The 21,192-nt window shown below is 37.5% G+C and overlaps 1 protein-coding gene across 1 annotated transcript in view; it reads left to right on the forward strand.

Annotated features, from left to right (window-relative positions):
* caln1 (calneuron 1) overlaps positions 1 to 21,192 on the forward strand; it is a 323,053-nt gene that overhangs the window by 290,092 nt on the left and 11,769 nt on the right. Inside the window, exon 5 of the mRNA XM_039756994.1 lies at positions 17,249 to 17,405. Within this exon, the coding sequence (XP_039612928.1) occupies positions 17,249 to 17,405 (157 nt within the window). The remainder of the gene's footprint in view (positions 1 to 17,248; positions 17,406 to 21,192) is intronic.

Consider the following 21,192-nt stretch of genomic DNA (forward strand, 5'->3'; position numbering starts at 1 on the left):
GTGTCTCTTTTTGTTGTCTTGTGTCTAACGACCTGCCTGTCTCACATTTTCCAATATAGTTTTTATCTGTTCTGTCATATCTGGCCAATAAACACATTCCCTTGCCCATCTGAGGCATCCATCTGTGCCAAGATGAGATGAGTGAATTCTGCCAATAATTTCTCCTCTGATGTCACATGGAATTACCACTCATTCTCCCCTGAATACTATTCCATCTTGCTCACTGAGCTCATCCTGCATTGAGTAGTACTGCCTGATTTCGTTTGGTGTGTCTTTCTTCGTCTGTGGCCAGCCTGTTTGCATAGTTCTTATCAACGTCTGTAGACAACCATCTCCTTTTGTAGCCTGCCTAATCGTCTCTATTGTCTCCCCTGAAATGGGTGCAAAGTTGATCATGTTCACATGTTCTACATCCTTTTCCAACATTCCCTGTGTGCCCTCTGGTAGGTACCATCCATCCATCCTCTTCTGTTTATCCGGGGTAGCAGCTTAAGTAGAGAGGCCCAGACTTCCCTCTCCCTGGGCACGTTCCAAAGGCGTTCCCAGGCCAGCCGGGAGACATAGTCCCTCCAGCGTGTCCTGGGTCTTCCCCGGGGCCTCCTCCCGGTTGGACGTGCTCGGAACACCTCACCAGGGAGGCGTCCAGGAGGCATCCTGATCAGATGCCCGAGCCACCTCACCTGACTCCTCTCGATGTGAAGGAGCAGCGGCTCTACTCTGAGCCCCTCCCGGATGACTGAGCTTCTCACCCTATCTTTAAGGGTAGGTACGCTCTACTTAATGTATCTGCCAACAGCATCTATCTGCCTGGAACATAAGTAACTGTTTTGCAATAATACTGGAGCCATAGTAGCATTCTTTGCAGACGTTTTGGAGCACTAAGTAAAGGTTTCTTGAGAATATTTTCCACTGGCTTGTGGTCGCTATGCACAGTTACCTGTCGGCCATATGTATACTGATGGAATTTTTCCATGCCGAAAACTATGGCCAGGCACTCCTTCTCTATTTGTGCATAGCCCCTCTCTGTCTGTGTTAGTGCTCTGCTGGCGTATGTAACTGGCCTGCCCTCTTGTGTCAAAGCAGCACCTAAACCAGTTTCAGTTCCGTGTATAATCTGAACTCCTCCTTCCATGTTCTCCATGACTTCGCCAGATCTTTAGCATTGTGGCTTAATGTCAGTGGCGGTCTCAGACCCTCCATTTTCCTTCCGTGTTAGCGTCTCCGCGTCCCGAACTTTTCACAGCAAACTGGGATTGACTTTCGGCGCAGTTCTGTCACCTACGCTGCCACCATGTTTCTCAGTTGAGATTATTAAAAGGCAAAGACTCACGCTTCCAGTTTATGTTTGTTTATTTCACAGTTGTTAAAGCCGGAACAGTCACATGGGCTTCCCTATTCTATACTTTTCCCGGTGCGTCTCTCTAAACCCTCCGTGCGGGAGCATTATCATAAGGCTTAACAATCCTATTGTTACAATGTCAGGTGAAGTAAAGAAGGAATGGTAGGTTTAAACAGCATTATTTATATGACTGTTATGATGGCTAATAATATGATTATTGAAACATAAAGTTGATAACATTAAGACTTTCATTAGGATTACATTATATTCAATATTTACATCAAATATGCATAATAGCCAAATACACATTAAAAATTATGCTATGCTACCTTTCTACGACGGATTGAAATCTAATCAAATCAGCGTAGACCTCAGTGTTACTGTTTGCAGTGCATCATCTATTGGAATATATTTTGTCATGTATGTAGTAATAAAATGCATTATTGCATCTGTTCCAAATAACAACATAACTCCAGGTACCTCACACCCTGATAAACAGACTTGAGCTGGGAGAACATTTTGTCTGACTTGAGCTGCAGCGGTAGGGTGGATGGGATAGTAGGGATCTTGCTGCTTGTGCTGATCAACATATTTACAAAACAAAAGACGCTAATGGAGAGGTGCGAAGGAATTTAAGGTGGCCCGGGATTACAACTTTTTCGTAGGCTTCAGGGATTCTAGTGTTAATCCTATATGTGCTATATCATCTTTTAGCCTTGGCACTAAAATTACCAGAGCCTACAAAAAACCTTGTAGATCCGTCCCACCTTAAATCGCTTCACACCTCTCCATCAGCGTCATTTGTCCTGTAAATGTGTGCAGCCTGCTATCACATCCCCCCACCCTGCACAGTTTTCTCAGCTCAAGTCTGTTTACCTGTGTGTCAGTTGCTTAGAGTTGTATAGAGTGAGAAGTCAAGCAAAATTACACCTTTTATAAATACTATATCGTTATTTGGAACACATGCATTTCATGTGTGTTCCTTGTCTACTAAGATCTATGTAAACACATCATTAAAACAGAAACGTTTTTCATGTTTTAATAATAATTGACAAAATGTAGACATGAAGTGTATAATGTCTGAAGCCTGATGTCCAAATATCAAAGAAACACTTTCACAAAAGGTACAAATATAACAGAACAAATGCGCTTCTATTCAAAAATATAACTGCAGAAAAAGAACCCATGTTAGGGTGCAACATTGACACACATTTACTACAACTTGTTCTGTGGCTCAACGATATCAACTGTTAACTGGTAATCAAATTTCATGGGTTCGATCCCGGACGAGTCCGTTTTGAGAAGTGAGCTGCTCTTATTCTTACTATTTTAGAATAAAAACATGAATTTGATTCCAGTCTGTAGCAGCCGGTGTAATTTATGATACTTGTAAAGGTTAGCTTTGTTTTTTTTTTTATTCAGTTTCATTCTCTCAGCCGCATTCACGATCCAGCCCCCCCTCCTCACATTTGACACTGCTGTTTTAACAGAGGTGATCTCAGATCATGACAACAGTTCTACATCAGAGCAAGAATGCACTTTTGGCATCTCTGTGCTTTGTATATGTACATGGGAAGCTCTGCACTCTACTTGTGACTTTTCGATAACATTCGATCTGGCTCTTACATACAAAGGATGGTGTCTGTGCCCAAAACATTAAAGCACGGTGCATGTGCCCAAAACATTAACATTTATTTGTTACTTACATAAAAGCCAGATCAAATGTTATTTACCTTGAGTTATATACTTACTTCCTACAGCATAAAGTCACAAGTAGACTGCAGATGGCGTGCTCAAAAAATACATGTAATGCCACGAAGTGCCTGCTGACACTTTAGTACACAAGCAATGGTACGAGAATGCAGTTAGACTTTTTTTGGGGGCACATACACCATCCAGATCTAAACACTAGCGTGGAGAGTCGATTGCGTACTGAAGAGTCTATAGCTGGAGGAGGAAGCTGCTGTCGCTGTACTTTGCATGTAAGAGCCAGATTGAATGTTATTTCCCTTTATTTATTTACTTACTTCCTACAGCGTAAAGTCACAAGTAGAGTGCAGAGCTTTCCATGTACATATACAAAGTACAATGATGGCAAAAGTGCATTCTTGCTCCAATCGTCATGATCTGAGTTCACCTCTGTTATAGCGCGTCTTAATGTGAAAACAGCAGTGTCAAATCTGAGGGTGGGGGTGGAATCATGAACGCGACTGAGAGAATAAAACGGAATAAAAAAAAAACAAAGCTAACCTTTACAAGTATCATAAATTACACTGCCTGTTACAGACTGGAATCAAATGTATGTTTTTATTCTAAAACAGTAAGAATAAGAGCAGCTAACTTCTCAAAACAGACTCATCCAGGATCAAACCCATGAAGTTTAGATTACCAGTCAACAGTTGATACCATTTCTCCACCAAAGCGGACATAGCAAATGCGTGTCAATGTCGCACCCTAACGTGGATTCCTTTTCTGCAGTTATATTTTTGAATAAAAGTGCACTTGTTCTGTTATATTTGTACCTTTTGTGAAAGTGTTTCTTTGATATTTGGAATTGAGGCTTCACACATTATACACTTCATGTCTACATTTTGTCAATTATTATTAAAACATGAAAACGTTTCTGTTTTAACGATGTGTTTACATAGATCGTTGTAGACATGGAACACACATGAAATGCTTGTGTTCCAAATAACGATATAGCATTTATAAAAGGTGTCATTTTGCTTGACTTCTCACTCTATACAACTCTAAGCAACTGACACACATGTAAACAGACTTGAGCTGAGAAAACTGTGCGGGGTGAGGGATGGAATAGCAGGCTGCTTGCTGTTTTCTGCTTATCGACACATTTACAGGACAAAAGACGCTGATGGAGAGGTGCGAAGCGATTTAAGGTGGGATGAATCTACGAGTTTTTTCGTAGGCTCTGGTAATTCTAGTGTTAGGCTTGCAATGTGATCTTTACTTTATTTCTAACCCAAGAAACTGGTTCAAATAGTACGTAAAGAAAAAGCTGCAAGCGCTATTTAGTTTTCAGCATTTTTTCTAATGGATGTAGTAATGCTGGTAACTGCTGTTTTGTTAGTCCTTCTGTTTAGATTTTTCAGATGCATAACTGACGTAATTGGAAATGGATTTGGCCTCAGCAACGTGAAGACTTATGTGGTTTGTTTTTCATTTTTCTTGTAAATGAGTGTGCTCTAACATTTTTATACGGATATAAAAATGTATAACCTTAAGAAGATCTGTAAATGGACAAGTGTCCTGTAAGTTGTTGACTATTGATTAATTATCCATCCATTATGCAACCCGATATATCCTAACTACAGGGTCACGGGGGTCTGCTGCAGCCAATCCCAGCCAGCACAGGCCGCAAGGCAGGAAACAAACCCCGGGCAGGGCACACACACTAGGGACAATTTAGGATCGTCTTTGGATTGTGGGAGGAAACCGGAGTACCCAGAGAAAGCCCATGCAGACACGGGGAGGACATGGAAACTCCACGCAGGGAGGACCCGGGACTCCTGACTGCGAGGCAGCAGTGCTACCCACTACACACTGTGCCGCCCTCTGATTAATTATCAAGAACATTTTAACAGTATGCATCTTTCAACATCTCTAAAACATGGGCTATATTTAGAGCCTCTCACTCTAAATATAAAAATATGTATGCACTGTAAATAGTTGTACTGTACCACTGTACCTGAAGAGTTATTTACCATATAAAGGCTGTATACATTTACTGAGCATTAAGATCACTATACTGATACTGGATAGAGCCTCCTTTAGCTCTCCAATTAGCGTCAATTCTTTGTGGCATGCATTCCACAAGATTTTGAAAACATTGAGATGTTGGCCCATGTTCACATGATCACAATGCTCAGTTTCTTCAGATTTGATAGCTTAACATTCAGGCTGTGAATCTCCTGTTCTACCACATTCCAAAGGTGTTCCATTGGATTCAGATATTGTGACTGGGAAGCCCACTGAAAAACATTGACCTCATTGTCATTTTCAGTAAACCAGTTTGAGGTGATTTTTGCTTTGTGACTTTTTGCATTATCATTATAGAAGAAGCCATTAGAAGATGGGTACATTGTGGCCATGAAGGGATGCACATAGTCATCAGCAATCCTTGCATAGACCTTGGCATTTAAGCAATAATTGATTTGTATTAATGGGCCTAAAAGTGTTCCAACGCAATTACACCAGCTTGGACTGTTGGCACAAGGCAGGTTGGGTGCATGGATTCATGCTGTTGACACCAAATCCTGATGCTATCATCAGTGTGCTTCAGCAGAAACTAAGATTCATCAGACCAAGCTGTTTTTCCCCAGTTTACAGCTGTCCAGTTTTGTATGTGCCCCAGCTTTCTGTTCTTGGCCGACAGAAGTGGATCCTGATGATGTCTTCTGCTGTTGAAGCTCATTAATCTCAAGACTCGATGTGTTGTGCATTCTGAGATACCTGTCGGATCACCACAGTTGTAGAGAGTGTCTGTTTGAGTTACCGTAACCTTTCTGTCATCTTAAACCAGTCTCCTCAAATCCTTCTCTTCAACCGAGCTTTTTCTGTCCTCAGAACTGCCGCTCACTGCATATTTTTTGTCTCTTACACCATTCTGAGTAAATGCTAGAGACTGTTGTGCATGTAAATCCCAGGAGATCAGCAGTTACAGAAAAGTCATCCAGTCCATTTGACACAAACAATACCATGGTTAAAAATCACTTGGATCACATTTTTTCCTCATTCTGGTGTTTGACGTGAATTTTAAGTGATGCTGTACTGTACCTGCACAATTTTATGTAATGCATTGCAGCCACATGATTGGCTTTTTAGATAATTGCATGGGCAAACAGGGACATAGGTGTTCCTAATAATTCCTCATGAGTGTACAAAATAATGTTTGTCAATCTTTTCAAATTATCTGACTTTAATATAAAAAAATGAAAATTTAGAAGATTTTAAATTTTCTTAATTAAAATAAAGAATTAAGGTCATGAGATTTCCTTTTATATTTCAGTTTCACATTATTGATATCCCTTGAGCATGGAAAAGGTGCTATATAAGTAAAATGTATTATTATAAGTAAATTGTTCTGTTTTAGAGATCAATGGAGATAGATAGATAGATAGATAGATAGATAGATAGATAGATAGATAGATAGATAGATAGATAGATAGATAGATAACTTTATTAATCCCCAAGGGGAAATTCACAGTAATGCAAAAAACGGTGTTAACTTGGGACTTTAAAGCTTTGCTTTATTCTGTTTGACATTTTACACCCTGACTAACTCAATGAATATTAAGCCAAGAGAGAGAGATATTTATGTGATCTGCAGTTGATAGTACAGCTGATAAGAGACACCATTTAGTTCTTGCAAATTACCTTACAATTAGTGTAACATAATTGCAGCACCACCTTGCAATATGCAGAAGATTGGAGCTCTTCATTTGCATATTTTACACAGCTTCTTAATAAGCCATGCCAGGCAAGCTTATTTGAACATTTATTTGTTCAGCTTGCACAAGTTCAAAGTTCATCTGTCAGGTGTTTTTTTAATCAGATGACATTTCTGTGGTGTTTCTATGGCAATCGAAATCTGGAATAAAATGATGCGCTGCAGTTGTGAGTATTAACTCGGTGACTGTTCCCTGTTACAAATTTAAGATGTAGCTCTTTAATACTTAATGTTAGACCATGAAAGAAATAATCATCCAGTTGTTGGCAGGCAGTAACTAGTTAGCATCTGAAGATTTTGCGTTACATAAACAAAATAAATACTGGCTATAAATGATGAGAAAAGCTAGTGAAATCTAATTTGCATGAAGTTTAAGATCAGATGGAGTGTTTTTTCTTCTTTTTCGTCGAAATCATCCTAAACTGAAAAGCAAAGTTGGTTTAATAAAATATTTAAAATGAATGTATTGAATTTTGAACTGGCAAATTAAATTATGCAAAAAAACCCAGTTATCTAAATGGCGCCCATCACTATACAGTGACAAGGCACAGCTGTAAAGGTATTTGTTGAGGGTGGGTAGAGGATGTTTACAAATGCAAACTGGGTAATAGACCTTAAAGAATTATCTGTCAAACTTACTTTTGTTATTCCATAATAAGCTGAAAACCATAAACATTCAAATTCAAAACCATACAAAGTATTACTTATATACTGTATGTGGATTTTCAGATAAGGTGAATATTGAGTTCTTAACTGGTATTCGTACTTCCTGTTTTTTTACACATTTATGTCCACCTATATTATTGGAAACAAATTATCATAACCAAGGAAACGACCAAAGTGTGACAGCGCAGTGTTTGTCCTGGCATCTTCTGAACTCAGATTGGGACTAGTTAAAATGTAATTACAGATATCACCAGTTGAAGTAGAAAAAGTCCTTCAGTTTAAATTACGACTATCTCTAGTCAGGATTTTGTCAGCTTAAAATATATTTGTTTATTATAAGCATAGGAATTCTTACAAAAAACTACCACAAGATATTAAAAAAGCTTGCCCATACATGCTCTTCTCACTTTTGCTTTAAAGTTGAAGATCAAATTCAAGAAATTGGTCCAGATTTAATCGAAAGACTTCTTTTTTAAGGTGCAGTGGTTAACAGTGCTACCTTATGGATCCATCCTCCCGAGTTCAAATTCCATGACTGTTTTTTGTCTGTGTGGAGGTTTAACATTCTCCCTGTGTCAGCATGGGATTCTCTCATGGTACTTTGTATTTTCTTCTACATCCTGCCACAGATGTAGTTTAGGTAATTTCATGCATCACAGTATGTGTGTAATGGACATGAATATCTAGAATATAGGTTGATAATGTGGTTTATTTTTTTTTATTAATGTCTAACAATGTATAATTTTAAAAATTTTAACCTAACCAGAAAGCTGGATAAGCTAGTTGTCACTTGAGTGCATGTATGACTTTACTAAATTAGATAAGAAATTTTGTAAAGTGTTGCTCTGGACTATGTAATTTGAATTAATCTGGTGGTAAAATATATGAGCCTTCAAAGAAGCATGAGCACCCTTTCCCCTTCCTTGAAGACAGCCTATGGGAATACAGATGGTTGAAATGAAAAGGCATGAACAGACCCTCATTCATTCAAGAGGTGTGTCAAGGATTGGATAAATTGATACTTATATGTGGGACATCATAAGGTAATATATGTATAAATACAAAGTGTAACTTTATCTCTTGTATGTTCTGGTGCTCTGTTTAATTGCCTAGAGTTATACATGTTAAAATAAGGGGGAAATACTGAACTACAGTAGCAGTCAATCCTGATTATGAACAGGATTGTAAGAATATGCATACAAGGGCCATAGATAGTGTTTGGGGCATTCTGTTAAGGTTTATATAATAGATCCTAAATGGGAAAATAAGGTCATTCTAGGAAAGTGTGTTTTTATGACTTTTTCTGTTTGTTTCCTGCTTATACAACCAATGCTGCTGGGATTGGCCTTAGGCCAATCATAACTTGAATTAGAGGAAGAAGATCTGAAAATGTTATGTATGTAGGCTATGTTAATTCTGCATTTTGCAGGAATATATTCAATACTAACTACAAAGTAGATTTTTTGATAATCTTGAGTATTTGCCCTACATGTTTTACAATAAAAGCTTATAAAAATTTTATCAAAGCTAGTCAACTTTTTATTCAACTAGTCCTTCACGCTATCTAACATTTTGTGCCAAATTGTAAGACTGTAATAATAATCAGCATCACATTTCTTTGGAAATGTACAGTATCTTTATGCCACCATCCAGTTGTCACGATTATATTTTCAGTCAGCTTTTAGTAACATCATGTACAAGCTAAATTCCGAAACTTTGTGACACATAACTAAAACACATAACTTTTATGTGTATGTTGTTAGTACATTGGTGAGATAGTCTCTATTTTCCTTTGGAAAAGTGCAGAAATGTATTTGTATTATGTAGGAAATGCAAAATATGTATTAATTGTAGAACGTTTAAAATTCCAGTTATAGTAATTGTGAATAAAACTAACTTAGTATTCATTTCTTGCTTATATTGTGAAACAATGCCAGGCTTTCTGTGAAAGGAATATAACAGTTGTAAAAGAATACACAAACAATCATAAAGGTTTGGGGTTTCTTGGCCCCGTATACTGTATAAATATCACAAAATATATTATAGTCATCAACAACGGTCAGTACATGATTGTATCACAGAGTCAACCGCCCAAAGATGGCAGAGGAGGAACATTTATGGAGGATGGACCGGAAGAAGAGAGGTATGCTGGGTAGGAGCCGAGTTGGATGGTGGGATTGCTGACGTCACAAGTAGTAGACTGAGGAAGGGCGGAAGTAGCGTAGTGCGGGTAGTGATGCAGTCAGATTCATGGCGGCGGTGCGTCTTTCTTTCTGCGGGAAACAAAGAGAGAAAGGTTAGTACCCCGCCACTCCCTCCTGGCATTTGATTTCGCGATATCATTTAGGTCCATCCGCGGCCCCCTACTCGCACGTGTGTGACACAGTGTATAGATGTGACACACAAATTTATATATGTTGGGTTTTTAAAGTTTTATCAGTTGCTGCTGATTCTCAGTTACTCTGAACAACTGTCATACCATAGCATGACAGTATCAAATCTGCTTAAATCGATTTAGGTCATGGGGGAGTGTGAGTTGTCTCAGCTGTACTAGTCACAAGTCATCAACCAACACAGGACAGGGCAACGAATCCACCAGGACCCACATGGTCAGTTTTGAAAAATCAAATCAACTTACCAGTACAGTGGAACCTCGGTTCACGACCATAATTCATTCCAGAACTTTGGTCGTAAACCGAGTTGGTCGTGAACCGAAGCAGTTTCCCCCATAGGATTGTATGTAAATACAATTAATCCGTTCCAGACCGTACAAACTGTATGTAAATATGTAAAAATATGTACAGATTAAGCACAAATATAGTTAATTACACCATAGAATCCACAGTGTAATATAAACTAATGTAAAAACATTGAATAACACTGACACAAAACACCCAGGCTCCCTGATCAGCTACAGGAGCTGGCTTGCTCACGCGCTCTCTCTCTGTGTAGGCGAGCGCACAAACACACACACACACACACCTATCCGTCCCCCCAATCCCTTCCCTGTCAGCTGCCCGGCTCTCTAATCTCTCTGTAGCACGTGCTCGCAGCATTTTTTAAAATGACTTTTAAGCACAGCAGAAAAAATTCCAAAGCGCTTGCAAAACCAACTCACAAGCAAACAAGAAAGCGAGATTGCAGGAGATCACGCTATTAAACCTAAAGCCTGATCGCTGTAAACAATGTTTTTAAAATGAGTTTTAAGCACAGCAGAAAAACATCGCACAAATCCGAACTTCATTTAAAACCAACTCGCAAGCAACCAAAAAGTAACATTGCAACAAATCACACGATGAAGTCCTCCATGTAAACAATTTTAATGAGTTTTAAGCACAAGGAAAAAGCAAACATTTGAAAAGAGAAATGTAACATCGCACCTAATCGCTATGAAAAACTCCATCTGTAAACCTTTCATGAGTTTTAAGCACAAGGAAAAAACGAACATTTGAAAAAGAGAAAATAACATTGCAACAAATCGCATTATGAACTAAAAAATTACTTTTGAAAAATCCGTAATACAAAAACCACCAAGAAAACTAACCTTGCATGAAACGAGTTCTGGCATGAAGTGTTTTCCTTCAGGTGTTTTCTCTCTTGTGATTTCTTGGGTTTCTGGTGCTTTTAGCGGTTTAGCTGGTGGGAGTGAAAGCCTCATGCAGCCATTCCAAAAAGAACGTTCTTGTGACCCTCCACATTACTGGCAGTCTGGCTTTGTTTACATTATGCTGCTTGAAAGCACGAGGGTTCTCCGATTGGTAAATGAGTAAACTGGTAAACATTTTTCCACCTTTTGTAATTTCTTTCTTTACTTCGATTTCAATTTTCTTCAAAACTTTCTTCTGACAACTCTCCACTTGCTTAGAAGCCATAGTTAACTGCAAAAGCACACAAAATACTGTAGAGCACAAAGAGAGTGCACGTCTTATTGAAAACAATGAACAAGGAGCGGCTTTGCTTAAATGAAAAAGCATGGCAGCTCTCTTTCTCTCTCAGGCTGCCTGTGGGGGGAGGGGGATGTTTTCGCTTGCACTACAGCCTACAGATAGGCAGGCAAACATGTGAAGCAATCTCCTCCTCCACCTCCCTAGCAGGCACGTGCTCGCCGCCTTTCTCTCTCTCTCTCTCTCTCTTTCAGCTCAGCTTGCAGGCAGGCAAGGGAACCTGGCTTGTTCGTATACCGAGTGTGTGGTTGTGAACCGAGGCAAAAGTTTGGCGATCTTTTTGGTCGTGAACCGAGTTGTACGTGAACCAGGACGTTCGTGAACCGAGGTTCCACTGTATGCCTTTTGGGAATGTGGAAGGAAAACTAGAATTTCCAAAGGAAGACTCATGTTGGCACAGTTAGAATGTGAAACCCCACAGTTAGTGGGATTTAAACTAATTTTGAAGTGCTGCATGTGTGCCAATAAGAAATCAATATCATAAATTAAACGTTCATTCATGTAAATGTCCCATTTGTTTCTTTCAATTAAATCTTTCATTTGGTTTAATTTCATGATTTACAATGGCTCCAGTGAAAAAGTAGCACCTTGACACACAGATTTGCAATGTTTTTTTCACACATCTGCCAAAGGGTAAGTAAAGAATCATTTCTATCAATGTAATTGCAAATAAAAATTGCAATGAATATGTAAGATTATATAATATTTTCTTATACCAATAAAGTTATTGAAATACTGTATGACATATGGGGTGTGTAGTTGTTGAACATAGTTCTGTATTTAATGATGCAAATCAAGTTAGTGCTGTCAAGAAGATATAATCAAAAGAGATAATTCTAAGAGTCCATGTGTCCATTCAGGCATTTTTAATCCACCTTCTTATGTACTTGGTATGCTTGACAATACTGCTACTGTTACTGGGTCACAGAGAACTGAAGCAGTGGACATAACACCAATCCATCACATAGCACATCTCACTCAAACTCGTTCTACCAGTACAACTTTCTAATCAGTTTAACTGTGTTTAGAGTGTGGGAAGAAAGTAGAGTTCCATATTTAAGAAATGTGAAGGTTTAATACTAAAGTAAAAAAGAAAATCTTTTGTCTTCTAAAATAAGTGTAGTACTTTACAGTATTTTAATATATTACAGTATATCTTATGTTCAGAACAGCCACTTCAGTGTAACTTATTATATACACTGCCATTCAAGTTTCTGGAGACATCCATTTTAGAACCTGAACTGACTTTTAGAAATGCCAGTACCTTACAACCCAAGTGAGCAGAATAACTGGTGTCAACTGTGCTAATACAATTACAAAGGTTTCTCTAGTAATCAAATAGCATTTATATGATGACGGAACTTTTAAAAAAGAGAAGACAGGAATATTGGTTTTTACATTAAAGAAGGATGAGTAATAAACTGAGAAAAGGAAATGAGTTGAGTAGTCGTGTGCATCAAGAAGATTGACAGATGTACAGTAAAACAGAGGCACATCTTTGGCAGAAATGAAACGAGAAGCTTCTTTAATTGGTTAAGACCTTTTCGTTTTGTCCTTTAATTAAAACAGGCACTCATCGAAATGTGGTCAGTGAGCAAGCTTGTGTTTGAGTACAGCAGATCTAATTTGTGATGAGAAAAAGAACAGATAAAGAAGAGTTTACCCTCGTTGCTTAGTAAACAATTGCCTTGTTAGCTTAAGAGCCAAACATGCTGATTTTAATGTGTAAATCTGAGAAGAATGTAACCCTTTTATCTATCTGATAAGCAATATTAAAACCGTGGCTTTGAATTATGACACATATTTAATTTTCTTTTATGGATAAATTTATTTTCTGCATTATGGATATTTTCTGTGCATACTTTATCAGATTAAAAACCTATGTCTTAAAATAATTTTATTTATTTCAATATTGTATGGTCACTGAACAGTAAGCCTACAGAATTCAATTTTATTAATAAAAAATTAACAGGTGTATGTGTTGCCCAGTGCCCCAGGCTCAGCACTGTTCAAACTGGGCATCTTGTAGATCATGACCGGGGGACTCCCAGAGGCCCCACTACTAAGAACTGTCCATTGTGTTCACTCCACAACACTTACTTCTGTACCAGTATTTGCCCATGACTAGTTCCATTCCTCTTTATTTGCTCTCTTGAAAGCCCAGTCCCAAGCAGTAACCTGCTGACCTGCTCCACTAATCCTTTATGTACTGCTAGTTCCTCTATTCTTTATAATCAGGACTCAGTCTGTGAATTTCTCCTCACTGTTTTCCTTCAGTTTGCTCAGCAGGTCAGATCCACCATATACAAAACTTGAAAACACTAAAGATATCAAATTCTCAAATGGACACTTACTCACTACTCAGCCTTACATTTCTCTCATGACTCCTTCTCTGAGTCCTCTCTGACTCCTGGCAGACTTATCTCTGCTCCTTTCACTCTGACACTTTCACAGCCAATAAATACTGCCTCCAAAGAAAGCATAACCTCCTTCAGCTGTTATGTTTTGCCTTCCACCTGCAGCATGCTGGTATTCTAGCCATACCACATGCTCCTATTGGTTTCCCTCACTGGTAGGCAATACTTTCAATTAATACTATCATTGTCTTCTCCATACATGTACTTATAATTCCGTGGATCATTTTGCACCTCAATTTGCTGGTAATTACCTGATGCCACCTCACCAGTAAAATGCCCCAGACTTCAAGAAGCCTATCAATCCTCCCTGTCACTCACGGCACAGTCTGCATCAACCCCCATCACTAAGTAAGTACACATCAAATCTCACCAGTGTGCCAAGAATTGATGGCACTGTGACACAACTTGTTACACTGTGTTATTGTGTAACAAATTTGATTTAAAGATGTGTTGTTACAAAAACAGCTTTATAGAATTTGTGTAAATGCAAATATCCTAAATAGTTTTGGCATTCACCAATTTATGTGGTAATGTTTGAATTTGTATCTTTTAGCATTGATATTAAGTAGTATGCCAGTGAATACATTTAGTACATCTGCATGAAGAAATATTGTTGTCAATATATGGGTGGTATTTTCTGCAAAAAAGGAAATAAAAATGAAAATTATAAAATGAAATTGCAATCTGTTTTTTGCACTTTCATCATCAGAGTCTACACATAAGAATGCTGCAAAAATTAAACATAAAATGAAACAACACCATTTACAATTTCATTTTCAAAGTATACTGCAAAAATTAAAAATAAAATTAACACCATTTGCAGTTTAATTTTCAAAGTCTACGCACAAGAATGCTGCAAAAATTTTAAATACAATAACCATATTTGCAATTGCATTTTCAACCTGAACAGCATTAAAGCTGCAAAAATGAAAAGTACAATGCAAATAAGCACAGGTGCCACCTGCTGCTCATTGAATTTTCATTTTCCACTTTGCATTTTCATTTTGAAATTCTCAACATTCAAATAGTGTGGGTCAGTGGGTGGGGCTTTACACCATGATTTCTCACAATTCTGTGTCCTTCATAGCTGTAGCCACTTCCGAAATGTGAGCTTCACAGGAAAACCGTCTCACAATATCTGAAGACCATGCATGATTGTAGTTCTGAAGTAATTAATGTGCTATTTAATTACAGTATTTAACATGTCAAAAATTTGTTGTTGTTGCGTCATAATTTATATTTTGTGACACATGAGTCAGTGTCTTGCACCCCAAAGACGAGGCTGAGTCTCAGTACTTTATCAAAACCAGCTATATTCAACTCAAAACAGGAACATCAAGGTTATTTTTTGTAGCAGGATCTTCCATTCTACTTTACACAGACAGCAAACAGGTGGGGTTGAGGCCAGGTCAGTGGCCAAGTTATAATGTACCCTGCATCACCCATCAAATGACCGGCACTTTGAGCATGGCAGCAATCAGCTTGTAGTTGTTTCTGTGGCTCGGCAAATCTATGGTTGCCTCGGCGATGGACAAGCAATCTTCAACAGACGTAGCAGTTGCGCATCATCCTGTTGGGGAGGATCTCATAAAAGAAGCAATTGAGGTTCTGTGTGTCATCCTGTTGGGGAGTGTCTCAAAAGAAGCAATCGAGATTCTGCATGTCGTCCCATTGGAAAGGGTTTCAAAAATTTCAGAAGTCTCTGCAGTTTTCACCATTTCCTCCTCCGTCCCTTTTTCTTTTAGTTGATCGACGACTCGATCGGACTCTTTATTGTTATAACTTTTAAAATAAGGTGATATGACAGTGATCATTTTATTCACTATGAAGACCTTTCATAATCTATAACTTTCATTTAATTCATGCTTCTTTTTCATTCATTTATAAGATTGTTTAATCCACCTCATTAAGAAATATGAGCAGCAAATATGAACTGCATTATCTATCAATTAATTTCATATTTATAAACTAAATAATACTAATACTAAAATAATGACATTTAAACTAACCGGAATCAATTTTCTGACCATTCTAGAATTCTACTCTGACTTAAGTACCATTAAAATATCGGACAGCACATTTACACATGCCATTCTCTGCTAAAACATGAACATGTCTTAAAGCATTTGGAGCTAACAACCTGTTTCACAGAGTCAGTAACATCACTGGCATGCTCTAATATAGTACCTATAACACGCTTTTTTTTACCTAATTCACATCAGAAAAGTCTTCATTTTGTTTAGAAAGTATCCATGTAGCTTGGAGGGAATCACTTATTCATTTTTTTCAGTAAGTTTTATCAAAGCCTCTGTTTTCCTCTGCTGGTCTTTCATGTGATGAATAGGATCCCCTGAAAGTGTAATGCTTCTGAACAAACTGGCAACTCACATAGTGCTCTTTTATGATAATGACTGATTTACTGTATTGCAGATCAAACCAATTGGCAGAGTATTTCTAAATGATAAATGATGGCATTATATAGCACAGTCATAACTTTTGGTCCATTCATCACTAAAATGTATCAATTTTTCCCTTAAGACATTTTGACAGAAAGATTTTGCTACCTATCTTGTTTTGATAATTAACTTGCAACTTTGATTTTGAGTTACTTCCTGGTTAATCAGTAAAAGTTACTGATGAACATAAATGATTGAACTCATTCATTTGGAAAGATAATAACAAGAGAATGAATTAATTGCTACATTTACCTTATGATTCCTTATCATGCATAGATAAAAACTTAACAGGTTTGAACTGACTTAACGTGCTTGTTATGTGGATGAGTGGGTGATTGAATGAGAGTGTCCAGCAGAGATGAAGAAGGAGGTCTGTTAACATGTGTGTGTTGGAAGGTGGGCAGGGGTGTTTGGCTTTTGTTATGTTGTGGTCTGGCCTAAAAAGAATTTGGCATCAAGTCAAATCTATTTGATGACTTCTGACAAAGGTAACATTTTTTTCTCTTGATTTAAACAAATAAACTGTCATTGTATACCAGTATTATGTCTGACTTTGAAGTAGTACAAAGGCAAAATTAAGCTAAACTGTTTTAGTCACATGCATGGTTTTGTGCTAGTTTATTTCCTTATTTAGAGGAAGTCTACCCATGACAGACTCTGTGAACAGACGAGTAAACCAGAATATATCTTTACCTCAGAAAAAATAGTTCCAAGAAGTGGTGATATAATGTGTTACTTTCAGTTTTCTTTTGTTGTCATAAAATGCCTCAGAAATTTGCCAGACATGACAGACATGTTCCAGAGACTGAAACCTTTACCATTTCAAAGTGGACATATGTCTTAAGATTTAAGGTGTTTTATTTTCCCTGTTTGGATTGATGCCCCATAAACCATTTTAAACTGCAAAAACAGGCACAGTATTTTTCATGTTTCATCTGAGTCCCCTGTCTTCTTTCTAGTTTGATATGCAACGGATAACTCTGGAAGAGCTCAAGCACATCCTGTTTCATGCCTTCCGGGACCACCTCACGATGAAGGACATAGAGAATATCATAATCAATGAAGAGGAAAGTCTGAATGAGACTTCTGGTAACTGTCAGACAGAATTTGAAGGAGGTAAAGTCTATTTATATACAGTATCTGGAGCACACAACATGATAAAGATTGCATATTAAGATATAATTCACACTGCCATGAAGAAAAAATATGGTAATAAGCAACAGTTGATAAACTGTTTAAGAAACATCTTGTCACTTGTGCAAATGTTAGTTTAGAAGGAGGCATTCGATTACTATACATTTATCCCTTTTAAGCTGCTTCCAGCTCTTCTGTAACATAATACAGTATAATTGAACAAACTGGATCATTAATTTTAAGATCTTGTGTTCTGCAGATAAGAGAAGATGATGTGCCATTAATAAAACAGATTTGTAGACCTGTCCTTTTAAGGGTGCTGTTTTGCTATACCAAAGTTCTTAAAGTCTATTTAAACAAATATAGCACTTTCTTATTTTTCTACCAAAATGTGTTTACCTTTCGGATGGATTAAATGTTTCTTGCACAGAGATACTGAACAAATTTTGCCCCTGTAGAAATTAACTTATCATTTTGCCAACAGAGTAAATGCAATGTACTGTTTAGGTACTAGCTTGGCTGAGAATTTACATGCAACAGAGAGGTGGTGGGCTCTAGTCCAGACTAAGTCTCTTGCCACTAAGTCTGCCTCTTGGCGATGGATATTTTAATACTTACATGTCTAGATGTTGAAACCACCAACCTCTTCTGAATTCTCCACCTTAACTGGCAGCTTGTTTTGTTTCAGACATCGGGCTGGTGCAAATATCCTAGGGCCGATGTCAAGATGCATGAGCTTTTTCTTCTACTTAGCCTCATGTGATCCATCCTATTTGTCATGTTCCCCATGTGGGGATCTGGAACCTGTGAAGATACCTACAGATAATTGTAGGTCGCTCTGATGATGGAGAGCTCTGCCTAAAAGCTTTAATCACAAAAGTATGTGCAAAATACCTTATGTTGTCAAGAGTGCTTATCAGTTTTTAATACAGTTCCCAATGGATAGATGAATTCCATCTGGCCTTTGAGTTCTAAAGTGACTAGTCTTTCTAATCAAGGACTATGATGTGAGTTATACACTTAGATAAAAAATATTTATAAACAGAGACAAAATGCATATGATGTATCTATATAGTCCCATAACCATTGCTCCAAGTGTAAAACATCAGTGATGAAAGGTTCAAAGTTCATTGAAATTTATCTGAGCACCATATGGCAAGAAGCATTTCACTATAGTTTTATACAAAATGCAGTCACAAAATACAGATTTATTTCTCTAGTAGAAAACCTCATAGTCACCGCAGGGCTGGGGGGTGGATCACTTGAAACAAGAATGATGTTGCTCCAGGTTATTTGTGTGACCTTAGGGAAAATCAAAATTTTCAGTTTTTGTGTCACAAATCAATCGGCACCTATGGCAGGAGGCTTCATTTAAGATCGGTTTTTGCAAATCTAAGATCCCCTGTTTTATCATGAAAAAATGTTCACAAAAGGAATTTTAAATACTATACCTTGGTTCTTTCATATTGGTGGACAAGATAATACTGGAAATGCCTAAATTATTAGCATTGATTTACAAGTACACCCTGCAGTACTTACCTCTGGAATCCTTATACTTCAGTAACTCTGATTACACACAGCACAGTGTGCTAAACATATTGTACTTTATTCTCACAGAGAATAATACCTTAGCAAGGGCCAGAATCCACTACACTCACAAGCAGCACTCCTGTCATAATTCACGGATTTATCGGTCCACTTTTAGGCCATCTTCCTGCCAGGAATCAAGGTTGTGGTGCTCTGTTACTAGATACCTAGCTTTGAAAGGGCTATACAGATATGCTAACAGAAGCCAAGGACTTGCCATGGATATGCCAGTTCACACTCAGATCTGTACCTCTGGAATAACATTATCTGAATGAACACAGCTCATTATGTTAACATTCAGCAACCTTTGCTAAATGTTAGTAAACAACAAAACAATTTCAATGAGATAATACCTATTTTTTTTTTTATTATTTGTGTTTATATGCAGGAAAAAACAGGAATAAATGTTAGATATTAAACACATACTGCCTGAACAATTCAAATCAGGGTCACACAGCAGGCTTTGTATAAGTGGATATAGCTTTATTTGTTGCCTTCTTTGTCCTCTTAAGCTATGTGTGATCCTTGGAATCAGGGTGACAGTAGGTGACAAATCTGAAAGAGCTGTCTTCTCTCTGGCAGTTATTATGTCTTTGAAAATGCTTTTAAAATCATTTCCTTTATAAGGCACACTTGATGGATATTTTTAATAGGCAATATAAGTTAAAGTTGGTTAACTGACAATTTTCCTTTGTCACTGAAGCTACATTCAGCTGAATATGAATGCTGTGTATGAAGTGTATCGACTGTAATTTTCCCAGTTACCTAGTTCACATGTTCTCACATGCATATACACACTGGTCTTAAACGTGTCTACTACAGTATATAATAGAACACTAAGGACTGTGTTAGTGTCCTGTCCCTTAGAGCAATATGATTGGTCAATTTGGCTTTGGTGACTTGATTGAAAGAGGAATTATGAGTGACACATAAAAAAAGAAATGGCAGAGAAGTCATGCTGAGATAGTCACCTTCAAAGATGGCAAGTATAAAAGTAGACAGGAAGGGAGAAATGTGCTACGAAAATAATGACAGTCTGAGAAGCAGGCTTGAAGAGAGCACCTTTCAAGAGAGGAACATGTAGGCAAGAGATAGCAAATATTTTAATATTATTCTGTTACCTGGCTATCACATGTAGCATTGCTGGTACATACAGTAGTTAAAATAATAACTCTTTTAACATTTACTTTTACATTTGTCTTCCCAGAATTCCAAAATCTCTTTGCATACATTTCAATCATATATCTCATCTTCTGAGAAACATTCTATATGTCATTGTCATTTGCCTCCATATGCTAGACATCTGCCTGCTATGTTTATGTTTAAATTCACACTGTCCATTTCCATTTTGAGCTCTATAATGTATCTTAGTACGAAGTGTATTCACTTAAAAGCTAAATCTAAATAATCCTGAAATAAAAACACTAAAGTAAAACACACAAATTAAATATTATGATTTGTATTTAGCAAACTGTACATTTATATCCTCCTTACTCCCTCCCTCTCCTTGATCGCAAAGTAAACAGCCACTTGATGAATTATCTGGCACCATGAGGGGCATTCTGTGGGTAGGGTCTTCCACTCAGTGATGCTGGTCCAGGCTTTTATAAAGTAAAGGTGTCATTGCATTTCATCCTTTGGCCACCCCAGGCTCTTTGACCTCTAATAATCTTTATATATCAAAACAGCCTGAGCCTTGCATATGACTTTGCCACATTTTGGTTTATCTTTTACACTAATTCTAATTGTGTTGCCAGTTGCTCTTGTGACCTGGGTGTCTGTCTTCTGTCAGAACTGAATCAGTCAAGTTGTCCTGAATAAAACTATGTGTCTAAAAGCCACAGCAAAGAAATGTGCACTTCCTGACAGGGGGCTTCCAATTCATCCTTTCATTTATTATTAAAAAATTAATAAATTAGTTATGTGTTTCTCCAACTTGGGGTAAAATGCACCAGATGTTCCAAGACAGACTAATATAATGCATTGAAGTAGCTACTGTACTGCAAATTGTTTTTAGTTTAAAGTGAAATTGTGTTAGTAAACTGTAAGTTTAGAACAAAGCTAACTTTAAACTACCAAATCCACTTGAGTTATATGAAAGCATTACATGTATACAAAAGGCTTTAGAAAATTACTTTTGAATATGTTACAAGTCAAGCAATGCTGCTACATTGTGTTATTA

Source organism: Polypterus senegalus, chromosome 6 (genome assembly GCF_016835505.1).
Source record: "Polypterus senegalus isolate Bchr_013 chromosome 6, ASM1683550v1, whole genome shotgun sequence".
In the NCBI taxonomy this organism is placed as follows: Eukaryota; Metazoa; Chordata; class Cladistia; order Polypteriformes; family Polypteridae; genus Polypterus; species Polypterus senegalus.